The sequence below is a fragment of the Akebia trifoliata genome, chromosome 16 (assembly GCF_017979445.1).
Source record: "Akebia trifoliata isolate Shusen 1 chromosome 16, ASM1797944v1, whole genome shotgun sequence".
NCBI lineage: Eukaryota > Viridiplantae > Streptophyta > Magnoliopsida > Ranunculales > Lardizabalaceae > Akebia > Akebia trifoliata.
The window spans coordinates 20604412-20626127 of record NC_141390.1 but is presented as its reverse complement, the minus strand read 5'-3'; the positions used below and the strand labels follow the sequence as shown (position 1 = coordinate 20626127).

Genomic DNA, 21716 nt, shown 5'->3' with positions numbered 1-21716 from the left:
TGGTTATGAAGTTCGTACCGTCGAAAAAATGGGCTTTATTGAAATAGGAAGAGAGAGAGAGAGAGAGACAGACAGAGAGTACGTACCTGCACGCTCGCCGGCCGGAGAAAGAGTCGCAACCCCGCACGGTCGAAACCCCACCCTCGTTCCATTTACTTCGACTGGTTCGTGTGGTTGAGGGTGAGTCGGTGAGAGAAGATAAAAGGAAATTAAAATTTTGTTGTAAAACACGAATACACAGGATATGTATACATATATAAATGTTTTGTTGTAAAACATGAATACAGAATACATATGTATATCGGAGCGGATATTATCGAATTCGGATATTGCGATATCCGAATTCGTATCCGAAATTGATTCGAATTCGAATTCGAATTCGAATTTTGGCTATCCATTGACACCCTTATACTAACCCATTGAGAGGTGTTAGGGCTTGGGTTTCGGCGAAAATATCATTTTTTGATGATTCGGGCCATTGAGGCCCGTGGGTCGAATTTATTGAAACATTATTGTTTTTGGGCCCTTTTAAGTGAGAGCCCGTTCAAATTGAGGTGTCTACAGCTGCCCTTCTTTGCAGGAATTGCGTGCAAAGAATAGACCAAACCCCTATTTGTACGGGTCCGACGAAATTTTGCAAAACACGACTTCGAATTATCGGTTGAATTGATGACTTTTGCATAAAAATGGTTACTCAAGCACGGGGTCTGACAGAGTTACCTTATTGATTCTTTGGTCTCGATGGCGCGGAGCTCGTGTGAAACCTCGGATTTGATGAAGATTTGGTGATTTTGAAATTTGGGTATTTCTCGGTCGTGTTTTGACAAATCGAAATTGAGTGCAACTCGAAAGGTTTTTTTTTTATTTTTAATTTTTGATTGATTTTTTTTTTTTCGATTTGATCCGTGCTTAAGGCACGGATGACGTTTGGAGTGATTTGACCCGTGTCTAAAACACGGATGGTATTATTTTTATCTCATCCGTGCCTGGGGCACGGATCCTATTAAGCTCTCCTTTTCCGTTCTAGTGGCACGGATGACGCATTCCTTGTCTCATCCGTACTGGTGACACGGACCAGTAGGAATTTCAAACGGTTAAAGCCTGCGCGCCCCTCCATTTTCTTCTTCTTTGGTTTCTTTCGATTTTTTCCTTTCTCTCAGGCGCCTTTTGACGATTCTCCTCTCACTTCTTCATTTTCTTATTAACTTCTCTTCTCTTCTCTTCATTTTTTCTTTATTTTCGTTGTTCGGACCTTTTGCGAACTGGTTGTGAGCGTAAGTGGGAGTGTGTATCGCCTTTGAATGCTTGTGAGAGAATTTGGCGTGCGGGCGAGTTCGATTATGGTCTTGTGTCGAGGTAAGTCTTCGGTTAACCTTTCTCTTTTATCTTCCTTACCCACTTCATGCGCGAACAATGCCTCTGCTTTGTGTTTCCCCTTTGATTTTCGTTTTTGCCTGCTTTATATGTGCTATTTCCTTCCTTTTTATTTGCATGTGATATCAATTATTTTGTCAATCTTTTATGCTTTTTCATGAACGTATGGGTTACTGTTGGTGTTGGACGAGGAGTTTCCCAGGATGTTTGGGAACTTGATGGTGGTGTATGGAGACGGTTGTGGGTATGATTGGTGGCTTTTGATTCGTGAGGCAAACTGCCATGATGGGGTTTACGGAGAATGGTGATGGATGAAAATTTCCCAGGATGATGGGGCACAGTACTGTTTTAGGTGGTAGGAGGAGGGGTGGTTTTTTGGGCTGTTAATAAGATATCGCGGTTTGGTACTGTTTTGATGAGAGTTTTGATGAGGCTGGACCATTTGGGCGACTTGGATTGGCAATCGATTCTTGGGTGGTCGTTGGGTTTGGTAGGTTCGGTTCATAGGGTGTATGGGTTTGTGTAGTTTGGAAGTGATGATGGTTGAGGGTGAATCATGTACGGATGATGGTTGAGGGCGACTTATGTTGGGGTTTAGTATGGTTGAAGTTGGGGCCATTTAAGGTGGTACATGGGGATCCGGGTGGTTTGTTTGAAGGATCGTTTAGTGAAGAAGTGATGGTATAGATGGGTAAGAGGGGCATTTCGGAAATTGCTTTTGGGCGGGAAGAGATGTAGTTTAAAGGTCATTTTGGGGTTGGTATAAGACTGGTTGGCTTTGATTAGGTTGACTGGGTTCAAACTGGTTTGATTTGGTTTGGGGTTAGACTGGGCTGAATTGACTTCGAGTTGACTGGGTCTGGATTGATTGTGTTAGCTTGTGTTGACTAGGTTTTGGTAAGACTTTGAGTTGACTGGGATTGGATTGGTTTTGACTGGATTTGCGGGTTGACTTGATCTTGGGTTGACTGAATTTGGCTGAGTTGGTCATGTTTACTGAGTTGAGTAGGGTTGGATCGGTTTTGGGTGAGTTGGTCGAGTTGACTGGGTTTTAGGTTGAGTTGACCCAGGTTTGGCTTTGGTTGGATGGGTTTGACTTAGATTTGACCTAGATGGGATGGGTTTAGTGGGTTAGCTAGGTAGGACACTGATTGATTGAGTTTAAGCTGGTTTGACTCGACTTGGTTAGGTTTAACCTAGGCAGATTCATCGAGATACGTGACTTTTGCGTTGTTGGTTGATCATATGGCGACTTACAGATGGGTAGAGAGCGGAGGAGTCGAGTAGTGCGTCGGTTATCCGATGATGAGGAGGAGGAGGCGAGGCCCCGGACTCGGGCTCGCTTTGACTTGGGGTCCGGTGTGGCCACATAGTATGGTTGGCCGAGACAGCCTTCACATAGGCCCGATTCAGCGTCGGTAGCTGGCTCTTCGTCTGGCAGCAGGGCAGATGAGGCCAGTTCTTCTCAGAGTGGTCCAGTTGAGGATCTGCCGAGCGGTAGTGGTGGTAGAGGTCGACGCGGTGGCCGAGGTCGGGCGGATAGGGCCGTAGGTGCCGGTAGAGTTGGCAGAGAGGTTCCCAGGGTTGAGATCCCTGTAGAGGAGAGTGAGAGAGTACCAGATACCTCTCTTCTCCGTGGATTAGGGAGGCATGTCTCCATGTTAGTTCGTTTGGACATCCCTACACCCTATCCTTCAGCCAGCTTCAGGGGTAGGTGGAGTGCCTTTCTTTCTACTGCCGCCCTATTCTCGGATGACCTTCGGACGCAGTTTGCCACTGTGGGCTTTGGCGCTTTCTTGCAGATACCGTCTTTTAAGGCGGATCGACCCTTGTTCTTGGCCATGGTGGAGAGGTGGTTTCCGACGACTCATTCATTCCATATGCCAGAGGTGGAGATAGGCATCAGGCCTTCGGATTTTGTGGCGATTACAGGTATCGCGATGGATGGAGAGCCTCTGCCTTTGACTCTACTATCTATCCAGGAGGTGGGAGAGCTGTTGGGCATTACTAGAGTACCCGTTTCTATGGTGGGGAAGCAGGGTAGGATTAGCACGGAGGTGTTGATGGGTCTACTGTTGATTGAGGGAGAGGATGGAGCTCCGCCTACCTATAGAGAAAGATCGGCCCGCTTCGGTGATCGTGATTTCGACATCATCTTTCGGATCTGCTTTCTCCTTCTCATTGGTAGCTGTTTCTTCTTAGAGGACGATTCTTCAGTTTCCACCACATTCCTCTCTGTCATGCATGATATCGATCACATTGGCGATTTTGATTGGGGTAGTCTCATTTATGGTACCATTCTGGCCGGCCTTGATCGAGTAGTGGCGGGCATTACCGCGCCCCGTGGAGCTGGCATCTCTACTCGATTCTTTTGGCATTTTATCGAGGTAAACTAGGTCCTGATTTTATTTCTCTGTCTAATTCTCCTTCCACTCCTATTTACTCGTCTGACGCTTCATCCTCTCTTTCAGATCTTCGTTCACGTCTACTTTCCCTTTTATCTGCCCACCCGTCGTCATCCTGACGAGGGTTACCCATTGGGGGCGTTTTGGGCCACCAGAGATGCTAGGGCCATTAGGAGCAGCCCCAGGAGTGCACGGGCCCACATTGACCGGTGTCGTCTTCGAGACGTGAGTACGTGAACTTTTCTCTTTCGTTTGGCCTTAAACTTTTCTGTCTTCTGACTATCTCTTTTGCAGATCTTCTCTGTTACTTTGCGAGACCTTCCCCGCACCGTTAGCGGGAGGCAGGAGGTGAGGAACGCCTATAGGCGTAACACCAGGCGACAGCGCTACCCCTACTTCATCGGTGAGAAGAGATATACATTTTATCTAGGGGAGCGTTTGTTCTTTCAGCATGACGGGAGTCTTCGCATCCCTGTCGCTCCACCTGAGCTATCTCGGGTGCGATGACGATGGATGAGTATTTTGCCCAGGCGCGGGGCGTAGATGCTACTGGACTGGTGAGAGGGGGTGACTACCAGGCGTGGTTCCGAGAGGCCTCCATTGGGTGCATTATGCCTGCTGTCTCTGCCCGGGCCGGCATCACTGAGATTGGAGGGGTCCTTCTATAGGAGCACGCTGTCACGGTATATATTCTATCATTGCCTTCCCTTTTTTAGAATTTTTTGCTTTTTATCATTCTTACTTGGTTGACTTTCTTGTTTTCAGGCTGATGATCTTCGTCGTCTTCGAGAGGGTTACGATGTGATTGAGGCCCAAGCGGCGAGGGCAGTGGAGATGGAGAACAGGTGGAGGGCCTCTAGGGCGGAGGTGGAGGAGCAGGCTGCTCGGTTGGAGGAGCAAGAGGCTCGTCTCGAGACTCAGGCGACCCGGATCCAGGAGTTGGAGCTGGAGATGGCCATGCGCGAGTCTCGTTTTCAGGCTGAGATGGTACGTCATTTCGCTTATTTTCTGTTTTGCAGATCATAACTCCTGGTATTAAATTTTGACTGGTTCTAACATATGATCTTTTCAGGACTACTATCGACGCCGAGATGGAGCGAGCACCTCTGCGCGGCCTCCGACACCTCCTAGGGTAAGTACTTACATTTTATCCGTTCATTTCTCTACCCATGCGGCATATATCATTGTTGCTTAATATGCTTTGTTTCTCTTATTTTCAGGCCTCCCCCTCTACTGGACCCTCCGTTCCAGGTGCTGATCTCGCGGGTACTACGGAGCAAGATGCTGCCCTGGACGCGGAGCTATTCTTCACGGATTCGGAGGGACGGTTGCGGATGCACGGCCTACCTTCTTCCGGGGTGTCTGGCTCGGGTGCGGTGGCTGGATCTTCTTCTGGAACCATCCCAGAGACTCAGAGTGCTCGGGATGATGCTCCCCCCTCTGTCTGACTTTGTTTTTATGTACCTTGCAAAACATTAGATGTTTTTATATTTAGACTTTCAGCTATTGTATGCAGACATTATAACTTTGGTATATATATGTATTTACGCTCATTGTTCCTTGTATTTGTTACATTGTCATGACTATGTGTGTAATTCATTCGAACTTCTCGGGTGAGATATTGTTCATTGGGGTTTTTGAACCCCCTTGAGTGTCGGTGAATCTACGGGCGGGTAAAGGATGCGACAAGGGTCCCCAAGACCCTTCGAGTGTGCTTTTGAGTGGTGTGAGTCGTTTGGGACTCATGGTGAGTGATGTGATCCTTCGATGTCTGATCTACCCTAATATGATCTTGACGAGTTCTATGTGCCCGATGTATCTCGAGAAATTTTGTGAGTTTTTAACACATTTATCGAGCATGTAGGAATTTCTATTGTTAAGCCCTAAGGTGCATATTATGTAATCCGGAATTATCAGCATTTCCAATGATTTGGGTCCCAAGGTTGAAGAATGTCCTGGTCCGTGCCTTCAATACGGATGGAATTTTTCAATGTTCATCCGTTCCAAGAGCACGGATAGGGTATTTTATGTCTTATCCGTGCCTTAGGAACGGATTAGTCATATCTTGCTTCATCCGTATTGTTGACACGGATGAGTTATCTTTGATTGCATTCGTGTTTTGGGCACGGACCAGAATGATTTACTTAACCTTCCATCCTGCCTTAACATCTCACTTTCACCTTTACTTTCCTTTTTCACTTTTGACCGATTTTTACTCTTCTTCTTCCTTCAAAGCCTCTTCTCAAGTTCTATGGAGGTGTCATCCACTCTTCCCAACTTTAAAAGGTATGGCATTGTTGATTCTTTTTTGAGTAGTTGGATAGCTAGCATGGACAATGATGATAGAGCTCGATGGTGCTTGAACAAGTTGGGGTTCACTCTCTCGTTGCCTAAGGTCCCATTGCAATGGGGTTTGATTGAGGCTATGTTGGGGTATTGGATTCCCGAGCTTAATCTTTTCCGGTTTGGGGTACATGAAATGACTCCCACTATCGAGGAATTTGAAGTATTGTTGGGGCTTGAGATATCGGGTCCCGTCGTGATTCCGCCTTTACGTGATGGGTTATAAATCGTAAATTTTTGGGGTATAAATCATAAATTTTTGAAGATTCCGGATGGCGGATCGATTTTGAAGACAATGTCCAAGTCTTTTTTGGTTGAACGCCTCACGGATCCCTCGAAGCCTCTGATTCATTTTAATGCTCTCACTTTGATGGCGGTGAGTCAACTCTTGTTCCCGGGTGGCGGAGACATCATAGATCTTTTTCTTATTCAAGTTGTGCAACAAGTCCGGGAGGGACGCCGGTTGGCCCCGATGCTTTTGAGTGGAATGTTCCAATCTCTCACGACTTGTTCTTTGGGCCGTGATCGGACTTTTCGAGGATGTGCTCCCCTCCTGCAGGTAAATTCCATTTTAGTTTGGATTCAAATTTTGAACTTGAATTTATTAGTTTCCCAAGTTTAGAATGCTCCTGTTATTATAGCTCTGGTTCCTGGATCATCTGGCTTCAACTGAAGTGGTTAATCGCCCATTTTGTGTTAATGCTGATCTCGTACTCATGATGTCGAAGCGAGTTGCTCCTTTCATCTCAGGTAGCAAAGAAGAATGGTATTCTTTTGTTGGCAACCTTGATGATGAGGAAGTGAGATGGGTTGGTGCCTTCCAACCTCGAGGGTCCCCCGTGATTGCTTTTGATGGGGCTCGTTTCCTTGTTTTGATTGGTCTTCACGAGGCAACTCATTATGTACCACTTCGGGTTCTTCGTCAATTTGGCTATGACCAAGGCGTCCTCCTCCCGGAAAATTTTAGTGAGTTGGTTGGTCCGTTGTCGACTGCACTTTTGAGTCGACTCATGAAAGAATGGGGTCGGGTTGAGGTTCTGAGTCGACCTGTCTTTGCAGCACACCAGTTCCCAGCATACTTGCATTGGATTCGAGAGCTTGTTTCTGGGAGGCCATCGGTATCCATAGTTCCTCGGACACGCCCCGGCGCCTCATCTTTCTTTGATTACCGAGATCGAGTTGAGGAGTCTCAAACTGATCATCGTCGAATTCAGGCTATTTGGCTCAAGTCCGAAAAGAAGATGCAGAAAGAGATTGCTCGACTGACATCTGCCCTTGCCCAGTCCGGAAGTAGTGATGGTAATGAAGTGGCTAGGCTTCGAGCTGAGGTTGATGAGTTGAGGGATCGGCTTGCCCAGTGTCCTCATTTTGAGGATTTTGCGGCATACTTGGTGAGTCGTGATGCTTCAGATGCCGAGAAAGTGATGGTGAGTCAGGCTGCCCGGATCCGTGCTTTGGAGGAACGCCTTGACTCCTTTTTCATTTCTCACCATGACATTTGATTGACTGCGTTGTATTCACTCTTTTTTATTATTATTTTTTTTTTTTTTTGTATTTTCTTTTCCTTATACGGATGTATGCAAAATGTTGAAGGATTAATGCAAAGAAAATAGGTTTTGTACTTACTTGGCCTCAGGTATATCTATTGTTCTTGAAAACTCGAGGTTTTGTTGAATACGTCCTAGATTTGTCGTCATTGGCCAAAATAGTAGTTTTGAAATGCAATTTTGTGAAAATGTCTTTATCAAATGAGTACGATAAATTCAGAGTTTGTAAAATCTTTGGTCGTGACGATTTTGGTGTTTTGCTCAGCACGGGTGATGCAGGTGTCAATTATTCTTTTGGTTCCTTTAGAATCATTCCCAGTGCCCTGGTATCGGAAGGTCGTTATCTGTTTGGGGTCTCGGAGTTTTGGATGGATTTTGCCGTTCACAGTTTATACTCTTGCGGGCCAGGAGTTTTTTTTTTTACCCTTATTGCCCCTGGTGCCAGTTACGATTTTCACCAGACCCGGTTTCCACATTTTTGTGCATCGACGTCCCTTTTGGGATTTTCATCGTGCCGGTGGCTTTGATCTTGCCATAGTCTGATTCTTTTACTCATAGCGCCCTTTCGGATTTTCACTATGCCCTTTCGGACCATGCTTGTATCTTTAGATTTTTACATTACAGTTCTGTTCGGAGTCTCTGTGGCTTGGTGACTCAAGTTGAGCTGCGAGATCGGCGACTCTACTCTTGTAGTACTTTTCTTTTCGAATATCCGACCTGGATTCCCCTCTCGAGTCTTCCAACGACTAATAAGACTTTGGAGGTCCGGACCAAGTCGCAAGATCATTGATGCTGCCATTGTCATTGGGTTGCCCTAGAACATTCCCTGATCAAAAAGGACTTTTGTTGGGACGAAACGTTGGCTTAGGCTAATGGTAGTGGAAGGTTACAAAAAGATTAAGGTCTGGATGGATTTAGAGTGTTTTAGACATGGGGTTTGTCTATTTTTGTTTCGAAAAGGTGATCTGCGTCTCCTCCCAGCGTCTCTCGAACTTGTTTAGGCTGGAGATTTGGGTCGAGCTCAGATCAAGTGTCCGAGTTTTTTGACTTTTTTGATTTTTTTGTATTTTTAGCCGTTCACAGTTTATCCTCATGCGGGCCAGGAGTATGTTGATGCTTTTGCTTTGATGATGATTTTTTTTTTTTTTTTTTGTTGTAGTTAGTTGACTTACCCCAGTCTTAGGTTAAGAAATGAACGTGATGGCTCAAAAAGGGTTGACTAAGGTTAGATTTGTTGGTTTAGAATAGCAAAGATGGCCTTTCGTCATCTCAGGGTCAGTTTTTAGGCGTAGTATTTTTTGACGGTGTCAGCATTGATCGGTTGCGGGAAGACTTGTCCATCCATCTCCGTAAGGATCAGAGCTCCTCCCGTCATCACCTTTTTCCACGATGAATGGTCCCTCATAGTTCGGTCTGAATTTTCCTCTGGCGTCTTCTTGGATTGGCAAAATCTTCTTCAATACAAGGTCTCCTGGCGAGAAATCCCTAGGCTTGACTTTCTTATTGTAGGCACGAGCTATTCGTCTCTGATAAATTTGCCCATGGCAGATGGCTGCAAGCCGCTTTTCTTCGATTAGATTTAACTGGTCGAACCGAGCTTGAATCCATTCGGTTTCATCTAATTCTGCTTCTTTTAAGATTCGGAGGGAGGGAATCTCAACCTCTACGGGTAAGACTGCTTCCATTCCGTAGACCAATGAATATGGAGTTGCCCCAATCGAGGTTCTGAACGAAGTTCGATAGGCATGGAGTGCAAAAGGCAACATGTCGTGCCAGTCCTTGTATGTAATTGCCATCTTCTCGATAATTTTCTTAATATTTTTGTTGGCTGCCTCAACTGCTCCGTTCATTTTAGGTCTGTATGGTACCGAGTTGTGATGAGTGATCTGGAAATCTTCGCACATCTTGACCATATCCCTGTTCTTGAAGTTCTTAGCGTTATCAGTTACTAACCCGCTGGGAAGCCCATATCTGCAGACAATGTTGTTCTTGACAAACTTCAGGACGTTGTTTTGGTGACGTTGGCATATGAAGCAGCTTCTACCCATTTGGTGAAGTAATCGATAGCCACTAGGATGAAACGATGTCCATTTGCAGCTTTTGGTGAGATTGGCCCGATGACATCCATTCCCAAAGGGAGAAAGGCCAAGGCGTAGTCATATTATGCAGCTCCGAAGGCGGAGCATTGATCTTGTTGGCGTAGATTTGGCATAAATGGCATTTGCGAACATGCTGATAGCAGTCACTTTCCATTGTCGACCAATAGTACCCCATCCGCATGATCTTCTTTGCTAGCATGTGGCCATTCATGTGAGGTCCACATACTCCACCGTGTACAGTCTCGATTAATCGCTTCGCTTCGGCTTCTGCCACGCATCGGAGTAAGATCTCGTGGTGTGACTTTTTATACAGGATGCCATTGCTGATAAAAAATTGCCCTGCCAATCTCTGAATGGTTCTGCGATCGTTAGGCGTTGCATCCGAGGGAAGGGTTCGATCTTCGAGATATGCTTTAAGGTCTGAATACCAAGGCTTTTCTTCAGGTTCTTCTACCTCGACGGGTAGACAATAGGCTGGCTCGTCCTGAATTCCAATCTCAATCGGGTCGATGACCAGATCTTCTGAGATACTAATCATGGAAGCAAGGGTAGCTAGTGCATCGGCGAACTGGTTCTTTGCTCTAGGCATGTAGGTGAATGAGATTCTGTTAAAGTGTGAGCTTAGTTCCTCTAGATATTCGTGGTAAGGGACCAGTCTCTGTTCTCGAGTTTTCCATTCTCCAGTCGTCTGATAGACTACCAGGCTTGAATCTCCGAAAACATCAATCTCGTCTGCTTTAAGATCTAATGCTGCTTTTAACCCTGCTATGCATGCTTCGTATTCGGCTTCGTTGTTAGAGCATTGGAATTTCAATCTGATTGCGATCGGTACATGGGATCCGTCTGGTTTAATCAAGACTGCCCCTACTCCGTTTCCTTTCTGATTAGCTGCTCCGTCGAAGTACATTTTCCAACCAGGTTCTACGTCATCATCGTTTTCAATCTCGACAAATAGTATGGCTTCATCCGGGAAATTTGTTTTTAACGGCTCATAATCAGGCAACGGGTGCTTGGCGAGGTGGTCAGCGATGGCTTGCCCTTTGATGGCTTTTTGGGTGACGTAGGTGATGTCGAATTCTGATAATAATAACTGCCATTTCGCTGTGCGGCCTGTTAGTGCTGGTTTTTCGAATAGGTACTTCAGGGGGTCCATCCTGGCGATAAGCATAGTCGAGTAGCTGAGCAAATAATGACGTAGTCGTTGAGATGCCCAAACCAATGCACAGCAAGTCTTTTCGAGTGTCGAGTATTTTGCTTCGTAATCAGTGAATTTCTTGCTGAGATAATAGATGGCCTGTTCCTTCCGCCCTGATTCATCGTGTTGTCCTAGCACACACCCCATAGATGTTTCCTGCACTGAGATGTACATTAACAGAGGTCGTCCTGGCGTAGGAGGGACTAAGACTGGTGGATTGAGCAGATATTGCTTGATTTTATCAAATGCTTCTTGACAGTCTTTGTTCCACTTCTTCGGCGTATCTTTCCTTAATAGCTTGAAGACTGGCTCACAGATAGGCGTGAGCTGAGCAATGAAACGGCTAATGTATTGTATCCTTCCCAGAAAGTCCCGAACGTCTTTTTCTGTAACGGGTGCCTTCATTTCCAGGATATATTTAGTCTTTGTCGGATCTATTTCAATGCCCCTTCTGCTGACGACGAATCCCAGCAGCTTGCCCGATGTTGCCCCGAATACGCATTTTCTGGATTTAGCCTTAAGCTGTACTTTCTCAGCCTGTCGAACAACTTCTTTAGATTGACCAGATGATTTTCCTCAATGCCAGACTTAGCGATCATGTCATCTACGTAGACCTCCATTTCTTTATGGATCATGTCATGGAATAACGCGGTCATCGCCCGTTGGTAAGTCGCCCCCGCGTTCTTTAACCCGAACGGCATGACTTTGTAGTGGAAAGTACCCCATGGTGTGATGAATGCTGTCTTTTCTTGGTCTTCTTCTGCCATCTTTATCTGGTTATAGCCTGAGAAGCCATCCATGAATGAGAACATGTCGTGCCCTGCTGTACTATCGACTAGAGTGTCGATGTGTGGAAGTGGAAAATCATCCTTAGGGCTGGCCTTGTTCAAGTCTCGATAGTCGACACACATGCGTACTTTTTCGTCCTTCTTGGGTACTGGTACAATGTTAGCTAGCCACTCCGGGTACGTAGAGACTGCAAGAAACCCTGCTTCGAATTGCTTCATGACCTCATCTTTGACCTTGAGGGTCCATTCTGGTTTCAGTCTTCTCAACTTCTGTTTGATTGGCTTACTTCCGGAAGCAATGGGTAGCTTGTGTACAACGAGATCTGTATCTAACCCCGGCATATCTCTGTATGACCATGCGAAGACGTCCTGATAATTTCGTAGAAACTCGACCATTTCCCTTTTTTGTTGTGATGTTAGTAAAGCTCCAATTTTGACAATTCGTGGGTCCTCTTCGGTACCGAGATTAATTGAGTCTGTATCCTCGATGTTTGGCTGAACACCTCTTTCGTGGCGTTCTACCAAGTCTTTGATTTCTTTGGGTGGGTATTCCATTTCGTCCTCAGACTCTTCTTCTATCCCCATGAGGTCGAAGTCGAGTTCAAGATTGAAATCATACTCATCCCTTTCAAACTCTGTTTTATCTGAATACTCATTTGATGGAGACAGATCCCTTAAAAACTCTTTTTTTTGAAAAATATCTATTTTTTTTTGGATTTTGAAAGCTTTTTGATTTTTTTGATTTTTGAGAAATTTTTGATTTTTTTGCCTTTTGAGAAATATTTGTTTTTTTGTGATTTTCTAGATACCTGAAATAAGAAGAACAACTATGCAATCTTGTTAATAAAGGTAGGGAGCCCCCAAAATAGTTTTCACCCGAGGACGGGGGCTCATCATGATCCTCGGCAAATTGGTGTCGCTTAACGGCGTTTTTTTTTAGGCCTCAATCGCCTCAAGTGTCAGTGGGAATTCCTCCCAGTTGTGCAATGTCTCCCCTTCTTTGAGGGGGCAGATGAGATGAACAAGTGATTCGTTGGATGATTTGGTTAGTGGTTTGGAGATGACCATGATCTCCGATTGATTGTTGTCAGGTTGGGGCATAATCCCTCCCAAGCTTGGTGGGATGATGACTGATGCCCAGTCAATCCCTGATGAAAATGGTGAGTTGTTCTCTTGGTTGGTAGTAACCTCCACTTTAGTAGGCTTTGGAGCAGTCTCTGATGGACTTTCATCGGAATCCCCATTGAATAGAACATCAATGCCTTCTTCGAAGGATGATTGGGACTCTACGATTGGGTCTTCTTGAATGTTCACTGGTTCAGGGTTTACCGTTTTTGGCTTTTTTGCTGATGGCGGTTCTGATAAGTCGTCAGGTCTGATATGGGACTTCGGAAAGCTAACACTGATGTGAGGGACTCGGCCCAGATTCCAGATGTTCGGATCACGGTTTTGCTTTCTTGCTAGCCGAAGTTCTTTTTTCTTGTCATTCATTTCGGCAATATCCCTCTTTGTGGGTCTAAACCCTAAACCAAAGTAAGGAATATGCTTCCTGGCTTCGACCGGTGTAGCCCTTCCTCTTCCTCCCGGTCCCAACCCTTGCTTGGGTCGGTATCCCGATCTTTTCATGATCCGACCAACCATAAGGTTTGCCCTTGATAGCTTTGCCCTTACCTTTTCCTTCCCCTTCTCGATGTGATTGACAGCCGCGAATTGGTACGAATGGTAGAGTGCTTTATCTTTCGTCATCTCTATATCAATGAATGGCACATCTGGAGCTCTCCCAGCTGGAATAAGGTTCTCTGCCAATACCTGATATCATCCTCTGCCCCATGATAAATTTGACTCTTTGGTGCAACGAAGGAAGGTACAGCTCCGGCAATGTGGATCCAAGGTCTGCCCAGTAACAGGTTGAATGTCGTTGGTATTTCCATGACTTCAAATGTTATTTCGAAGGTGCAAGGACCTATTGTGATAGGTAAATCCACCTCTCCCAGGGAATCCCTTCTCGAACTGTCGAAGCCTCGGACAACCTTATTATTGGGTTTCACATATGACTAGTCAGCGTTGAGCTTCCGGAATGTTTCAAGTGGACATACGTTAAGTGCTGAGCCATTATCAATTAATACTCTGGCGACCATCATGCCCTTGCATATGACCAGGACGTTCAGTGGTTCGACATGCCCCGTCCCCTCAGGCGTGAATTCATTCTCTGTGAAAATAATAGGGTTGGGGGCCATGATCTGGCCGACTGTTTGTTCCAACTGTGATGGTGTCGTGGTTGAAGGTACATGTGATTTTTCCAAAACTCTCAGCAGTGTCTCCTGGTGTTCTTCTGATTTTTGCATTAGTCCCAGGATACTAATCTGAGCTGGCTGTTGGTTTAATCTGTCTACTGCGTTGTGCTCGCACTTGAGGATGAGCTTAATGAAGTCTGCAGCTTCCTTGTCGGTGACCTTTGCTTTCTTCTGTTTTCTCCTCCTTATACAGCTTACCCTTCCCCTTTGCTTTTCTTTTTCTTCATCTGTCCCCCTCTTCGGCCTCTTCGATTTTGCCCCGATGTTTTCCCCATTCCCTGGCAATTTTGGCATTTTTCTACCCTTGTTGTATGGTCGATATCTGCCACTACTGTTTCTTTCACTGTTTCGATCCCCGTGGTGGTGGTGATAGTGGTCTCATAGCTCCAGGGGACTGCCTGTTTGGAGCTATAGGGGAATGGTTTGGGTGAGCGTATGATTATGGGGGGTGGATCGGGTTTCATGTTGAGGATGAGGGGTGGCGGTGATGGTTTGGAGGCAGTGGTGGTGTATGGAATGACGAGTGGTGGACGTGGGGATGGGACGTAGGGTACGTGAAGGGGAGGTTGGGTTGGTCTTTGTGAATATGGCGACGTACACGGTATAACCAGGGGGGTCGGGTTGGACTTTGATGGTTGGGTGATTCGCACGGTATGACTAGAGGTGGCCGAGTAGTAGCATTTTGATGAGTGGGATGTATGGTAAGGTCGGCCATTCTGAGAGGTAATTGTGGATGTGGAGGTGGATTGGTTGTGTAGTTGTTGACTGTGTTGACTGATGACATCTTTTACTCCTACCGGCGCTATCAGATCCGAAGGATTGAAGTCGAGCTCTCCGCAGACGACATTTACCCTATGCCCACTCCCTTTCCCATTGTGAGTGGGTAGGGGGTTTTGATTGACATTCTGTTGCTGGGGTGGGTTGGCAGGCCCATCTAGGATGAGGGCATTTTTATCAATTAGGTTCTGTACTTGATGCTTGAGCTGCCAGCATTGGTCCGTAGAGTGCCCTGGTGCACCCATGTGGAATTCATAGAATAAATTGGGGTTGTATCCTGGTCCTTTGGCAACCTCCGTATTTGATGGGCGTTTTGTAAGATACTCACCCCTGAGTAGGAGTGGCAGTAATTCTGATAATGTCATGGGTAACCTGGTAAACACTCTATTTACTCTGTTGGGTCGTGTCTGCTGGTTCTGCCCGTATAGTGGTGCCTGCTGTGGAACTGGTGGAGGATTTGCCCTGAATTGATTTTGAGGGGGAGGATTCCATGTTGGCGGTGCTGGTGCCCATGAAGTTGTCGGTGTTGGCGGTCTCGGTGCCGGTGAAGGAATGAAGAGGGGTCGGTTTGGCTGTACGTTATTGACCTGAGTCTCCTCCCTCTTCTTTCCTGGAGGCACTGGCTTTCTCTGAGGAGGGATTCCCGTTGTTGCCCCTAGACTCGTGAAATCGAAGATCAGACCGGTTCGGATTCCGTCCTCGACCCTATCTGCCACTTGTACTAGGTTCGAGAATGTGCCTGTGGTGTGTCCCACCAGATGAGTGTAGAAGGCGTGCCCTAGTGTTGAGATGAACGTAGTATTCATCTCTTGTTCTGTCATTGCGGGCCTTATTTGTGAGGCTGATTCTCGCCATCTCTGGGCATATTCCTTCACTGTCTCCCTCTGCTTCCTTGTCATTTTGGCCATGTCATTTCGATCTAACCCTACATCAGTATTGAACTGGTAATTTTGCTAGAACATTTCGACTAAGTCTTGCCAGTTCTTAATGAGCGAGTAATCTAGTCCAGAAAACCATGTGAGCGCCGGCCCGGTTAAGCTCCTTTGAAACAACTGTACCAACAACCTATCATCCTCGCCGTACTGGCACATGGAACCACAATACAATTTCAGATGCGACAACGGACACCCTACTCCGTTATATTTTTCAAACTCTGGGCATTTGAACTTGGCCGGCAGTTGAGCATTAGGGTAGAAGCACAAATCCTTGAATCGGGTTCCGCTCATAGTGTTGAGGCCCTTCATTCTCCTCATCTCTTCCTGTAGGGATTTGATCTGCTGCGCCAATTTTTCGTCTGTTGCGCTTTTGGCTTCCGTGGCTCTGTTCTCGCATTCATCGTCGGGAAGGACCACTAGGGGCAGTTGATTCTGCTGAATATAAAGCGGGGGCCCTTGGTATTCAGGTATTCCAGGTGGCATCGTAGTCTGGGGTCCTTGCGGAGGTTGTTCAGGTAACTCTTGATTCGACCCGGATGCGTGTTGTTGTACCGTTTGCCCTTGTAGGATGCTGGCGTTGGCTAACACCGTACTGACTATTTTTTCTTGCCTTTCGATTATCTTTAGTAGTGCTGTTATCTGCGGGTCGATACCTGATGCTTCGGTCACTGGAGGTTGTGTTGGTTCGGAAGAACTCATGGTGACGGCGGATGACCGGAGAAAATAGGGAGGCACTTCTGGCTGCTTGTATTTCTTTCGTTTGGCCACCTGTGGATACAGACAACCAAGAGTTACTATCTTATTCACAAAAATGAGGATGCATGATGTTTTATTAGATCAGGTAAAGTTGTTTATTGTGAGTTTTTGACGAAATGGTAATTGCTCGCTGCGGAGCTGGTATCAACACGGAGTTGGTAAAATATTTTACAAAAGAATTACATCAGCGCAGGGCTGGCATCGACACGGAGTCGGCATCAACACGGAGTTGGCATCAGCACGGAGCTGGTATCGACACGGAATCGGAAGAACATTTTGAAAGCAGAATTATCTCAGCACGGAGTTGGCATCGGTACGGAGTCGGGAAAATATTTTGAAAAAGTAATTTCATCAGCACGGAGCTGGCATCGACACGGAGTCGGGAAAATATTTTGAAAAAGTAATTTCATCAGCACGGAGCTGGCATCGACACGGAGTCGGAAAAATATTTTGAAAACAGAATTATCTCAGCACGGAGCTGGCATCAGCACGGAGTCGGGAAAACATTTTGAAAAGAAATTACTTCAGTACGGAGCTGGCATCGACACGGAGTCGGAAAAAATATTTTGAAAAGGTAATTTCATCAGCACGGAGCTGGCATCGACACGGCGTCGAAAAAATATTTTAAAAAAAAAGTAATTTCTGAGGTAAATCGAGTTGGAATAACTCATATTTTTGGTAGCCTCTAATTCAGTTTTATGAAATCATCGTCGGCCAGGCGGATCTCCAAGGAAGAAGCGGCGCACAATGGCACTCTTAAATCACCTTGTTCCCTGAATAGACGTGGTCTATCCCCCTCGTATCAACATGGTAAGATCTTTCTAGGCACCGACTTTGATCAAGGACTGCAATTAGTGCTTTCTGAAATCCTTTGTTTTTTTGTTTTTTTGTTTTTTTGTTTTTTGTTTTTTTGTTTTTTTTTTTAATTCCCTTGGATTTGATTGATTGGTTGTTATCTTTGCTAGATCGTGAACTTGGTTCGAAATTGGATCTAGATCCAGGTCTTAGGCCTAGTCAACACGGATCTAGGTTGTAGTCCTAATTGAAAAGGATTTGGATCTGGGTCTTGGGCCCAGTTGGTATGGATATGGATCTGGGTCGAAGACCCAGTTTGAAATGGATCTGGGTTGTAAACCCAGTTTGAAAACAGATCTAGGTTGTAAACCCAGTTTGAAATGGATCTGGGTCATGGACCTAGTTGAGAATGGACCTGGGTCGCAACCCAGTTGAAAATGGATCTGGGTCGTGGACCCAATTTGAAATGGATCTGGGTCGTGGATCCAGTTGGGTTGGATCTGGGTCGTGGACCCAGTTTGAATGGATCTGGGTCGTGGACCCAGTTGGGTTGGATCTGGGTCGTGGACCCAGTTTGAATGGATCTGGGTCGTGGACCCAATTGGGTTGGATCTGGTTTAGATGGTACAAGTGGGGACCCCACTCACAAAATTGTTTCGAGTTGGCAAACCCGCAAACTCCTCCGTTCTTTTTTTTATTTTTTATTTTTTTATTTTTTTTATTTTTATATTTCTATATTTCTTTTGTTTATCTATTTTTTTTTCTTGCTTTTGAAAACATTGATTGCCAAAATCCATTTTACTCAATTTGCCCCGAAACTTAGGATTTTCTTAAGGGTGTCATCACCATTTGATCAATAGTGAGTGGGCCCCTTCAAAAATGGACTGTCGAGTTCATTCGGTAGCGTTGAGTTTACTCTGGTCCGTGTCAATGGCACGGATGTAATTTATCTTTTGTTATCCGTGTCTTGAGCACAGATGAGACATTTTCTATTTCAACCGTGTTCCCAACACGGATGACACACATTTTAGTCTATCCGTGTCATGGGCACGGACCAGAATGAAATCCAGTTTCTGAGATTTCACAGAACTGTTTCTTTTTTTGCCCATGTTTTTCCATGTCGCCCTGTTTTAAGTCTCTTGCTCATTGTTTTTCTTTTCTTTTTTGAAAATGATGCAACAAGCATTCTCTCCCCTTTACCTAAAGGGGAGGTGAGAAAGAAACAAAGATAAATCCTACGGTCTACGTGTGCCTCTTTGGGCTTACAACTTGGGCTTCGAGGCCCGAATACATCAAACACGTACAACTTTGCCTTGGGGGTCGATGTAACATTACAATTTTGTGTCCTAGCTCATCTAGCCGGGCAAATGCATGAGTTTAATAGGTGGCTTCACGGCTACTCGATCTTCAAACCTCGATGCATACCGAAATACACACGTCGTTGGTTGGTGATCGGGTTTGATGTGTTCGTTCCCGACACTTGAAATAACGATCTCAAGCCGTAAAACTACTAAGCATCGGGGCTATATACATGGGGGGTAGGGTGGCTTGGAAGTGAGGTTATGCTCGCAAGTGCACATGTGCATTCTTTTTTCATTTCTTTTCATCGACCCCCTTACAAATATGTAACAAAAGGAACGAAAGTAAATAGATATTACAATCTTGATCAAGTAAAGAAAACAACTAACACATAAGCAACCAACAAATAATGTTAGTGAATAATAAAAATAAACATCTATTTATATTTTTTTTTAACAACCGAGTTGTCACGAGGGATGAACCAAAGTCCCCAGTGGAGTCGCCAGCTGTAGCTACGTGGTTTTCGTCGTTATGACGGCCACAACTACTAAATATTGGAGTCGCCACCATTCAAGTTGGAAGTGGGTGTGAATGGTCACCCGTGAGGCATTTTTCAAGAAATGACATTTCGACATCTTTAGTGACTCACGATGGATAAAGGGGTGGTCAAACCTTGAGATTTGGGTAAGCGGCTCGATTGGAGAAAAGGGAAGATGTTAGGCACCATTTTCTCCCCGCCACATAGCGGTAACCTCTACACAACTCGACTACTTTGATTTTTAAAAGAAAGTGAAAATTGTACCACGTGGGTGCATTTGTTTCCTAAGTAGGGATTTAATTTTGGCTTGATCATAGGGTCATTTCATTAATGGAAATGACCCTTATGAACCTTAGCCTTGGGGTCCAATCATAAAAAGGGGTAAAATAAAATAGAAGAAGGGGGTGTTAGAAGAGGGAAGAGTAGAAGGTTAGAGAGAGAGAAGGGGGGGGGGGGTTAAGACCCACCTTGTAGCTTCAAGGTTCTCCTTTCTTTTCTTCCCTTCCTTCTTCTTCTATGCTTCTTAAACCCTTAGTGTAATATGAGAATGGAATTTCCTTTTTTAGAAGATAGTATGAGAGAATGATAGAGAGGAGTAGAGAAAATATTTTTCTTGTGAGACTTGGTGTAACCCTTTTTGGGATGAGAGGGGAGGTATTTATAGGTGTTTGGAGGGGGTTTGGGGGTATAATAGGGTAAAAATGTGAGAGAAGGGGTAATGACATAGGATTGAGGAGTGAAAGGTGTGAAATTTAAGGTGAAATGGAGGGTAAATGTGTAATGAGTGAAAATAGGTGAGATTTAGATCTAAATGGGTTGGATCCTACCCAAATCCATTTGGGTAGAGTGTTTGATGGGTTGACATGAGTGATGGTTGGTGGTGGAGTGGGGGTGTAAATGGGTGGTTTTAGAGAATGAGTGTTAGATTGGTTGATGAGGTGAGGTGTGTAGATTTAGGAGGATGGGTTGTGTAAGAGGTTGTTAAGTTGGTTTTTGGGAGGAGAAAGGAGATGATGCCATGTGGCAATCATGATGAGGGGGTGAGGAATGAGATTGGTTGATTGGTTGGTGGGGGTTGTTTGATTAGAGAGAGAGAAATGGGTTAGTTGATTGATGATGAATGAAGTATGGGTTGAGTTGATTTTCTTGGAGTGTTTTAGGGAAGGTGATGGGTAGAGGTATGGGTGGTGATGTGGCTGGTTGATGATGTTAGATAATGGTGATGGATTAGGGTATGGGTGGAGGTGTGGGTGGTTGTTGATTTTAGAGGATGGGGATATGTTAGGTTAGGGTAGGGTATGGGTTGAGGTGATTTTGGAGAGAGGTGAGATGTGTTAGATGAGTTGTTTAGAGCATGGTGATGGGAGTGTGTGATTGGATGAGGGAGGTGAAGGATGGTGATGACAAGTGTCATCTTTTGATGTTGAGGGGTTGATTGGTTGATATGGGTAAGGGTTGATGGGTATGGGTTGGATAGTGAATTGGGTATGGATAGTGGTTATGGGCTTTTAATGTATTGGGCTTGGGTTTAGAAGGGTTGTGGGTGGTTTTGGATTGGATATCGGATTTGGAGATGGGACGGTGAAGGTTGGGTGAAGGGTAGGCATCCAAAGTCTCACATTTTTATTTTTTTGATTTTTTTTGATTTTTTGAAATCATTGATTTAATCAAAATGCCACGTGTTGGCGAATCGGGCTTTTGGGCCCGTTGGGGAATTTATCGATTTTTGTATGTGAGCGCGGAGCGACGATGTTGAACAGCTGTGGGATGGGCCACGACCCTTTTTTCCGGGTCCTCGAGACCACGGGGTGGTCTTAGGGGCATTGATTTAACCGTAGCTTCCACTTTTGATGTTTTGGGCCTTAGTGGCCCGTTGGCCCCTTTTATTGGGAAATCGGTATTTCGCATGGAGCGGGATAGATGGGAGTGTGCCAAACCCTTTTGGTGGGCCTACTAACCCATTGAGAGGTGTTAGGGCTTGGGTTTCGACGAAAATATCATTTTTTGATGATTCGGGCCATTGAGGCCCGTGGGTCGAATTTATTGAAACATTATTGTTTTTGGGCCCTTTTAAGTGAGGGTCCGTTCAAATTGAGGTGTCTACATATATGAAAGGACTTAGTAGGTTCCTACAAATGTCCCAATCAACAGATTCCTATTAAATATTTTTAAAATTTCAGGTAGATTCGATACGATCATACTTAATCACAATGAAAATTTCTAACAAGCTTAGAGGTGCTAATTAGCTTAATTGTAAAGTCTTTGAGTGATGATATTAGAGATCTGGGTTCAAATCTATTGAGTTACTAAACTCATGAAAAACACGTTCATGAATAAATTTTTTATGTTTATTTTTATTTTATATTTTTAATTTTTTATAACAACTTCTCATCAACCAAAATTTTAGCTTTTCTTTGGTTGAGTGTGGAGAGTTTTCTAATGTGATAACCGATTCACAAAACTAATCGAATGACTTTGCATTCCGATCCGAATCGCCCCAGTCAAATCGGAATCGACCGAGTTTAAAACTCATGAATTTTAAACGGCAACTAAAACCCCATAAACGGCTAA

At 45.0% G+C, this 21716-nt stretch overlaps 2 protein-coding genes across 2 annotated transcripts; both read left to right on the top strand.

The window, feature by feature from the left end:
• Positions 1-1941: 1941 nt before the first annotated feature.
• Positions 1942-4286, top strand: LOC147382791 (uncharacterized). The gene is made up of 4 exons (XM_086427230.1): positions 1942-2055; positions 2748-3761; positions 3846-4004; positions 4074-4286. The coding sequence occupies exons 1-4, from the start codon at positions 1942-1944 to the stop codon at positions 4284-4286; spliced, it is 1500 nt and encodes a 499-aa protein (XP_086283356.1).
• Positions 4283-5227, top strand: LOC147382790 (uncharacterized). Its single transcript, XM_086427229.1, has 4 exons — positions 4283-4435; positions 4545-4766; positions 4852-4911; positions 5000-5227. The coding sequence occupies exons 1-4, from the start codon at positions 4283-4285 to the stop codon at positions 5225-5227; spliced, it is 663 nt and encodes a 220-aa protein (XP_086283355.1).
• Positions 5228-21716: the final 16489 nt, after the last annotated feature.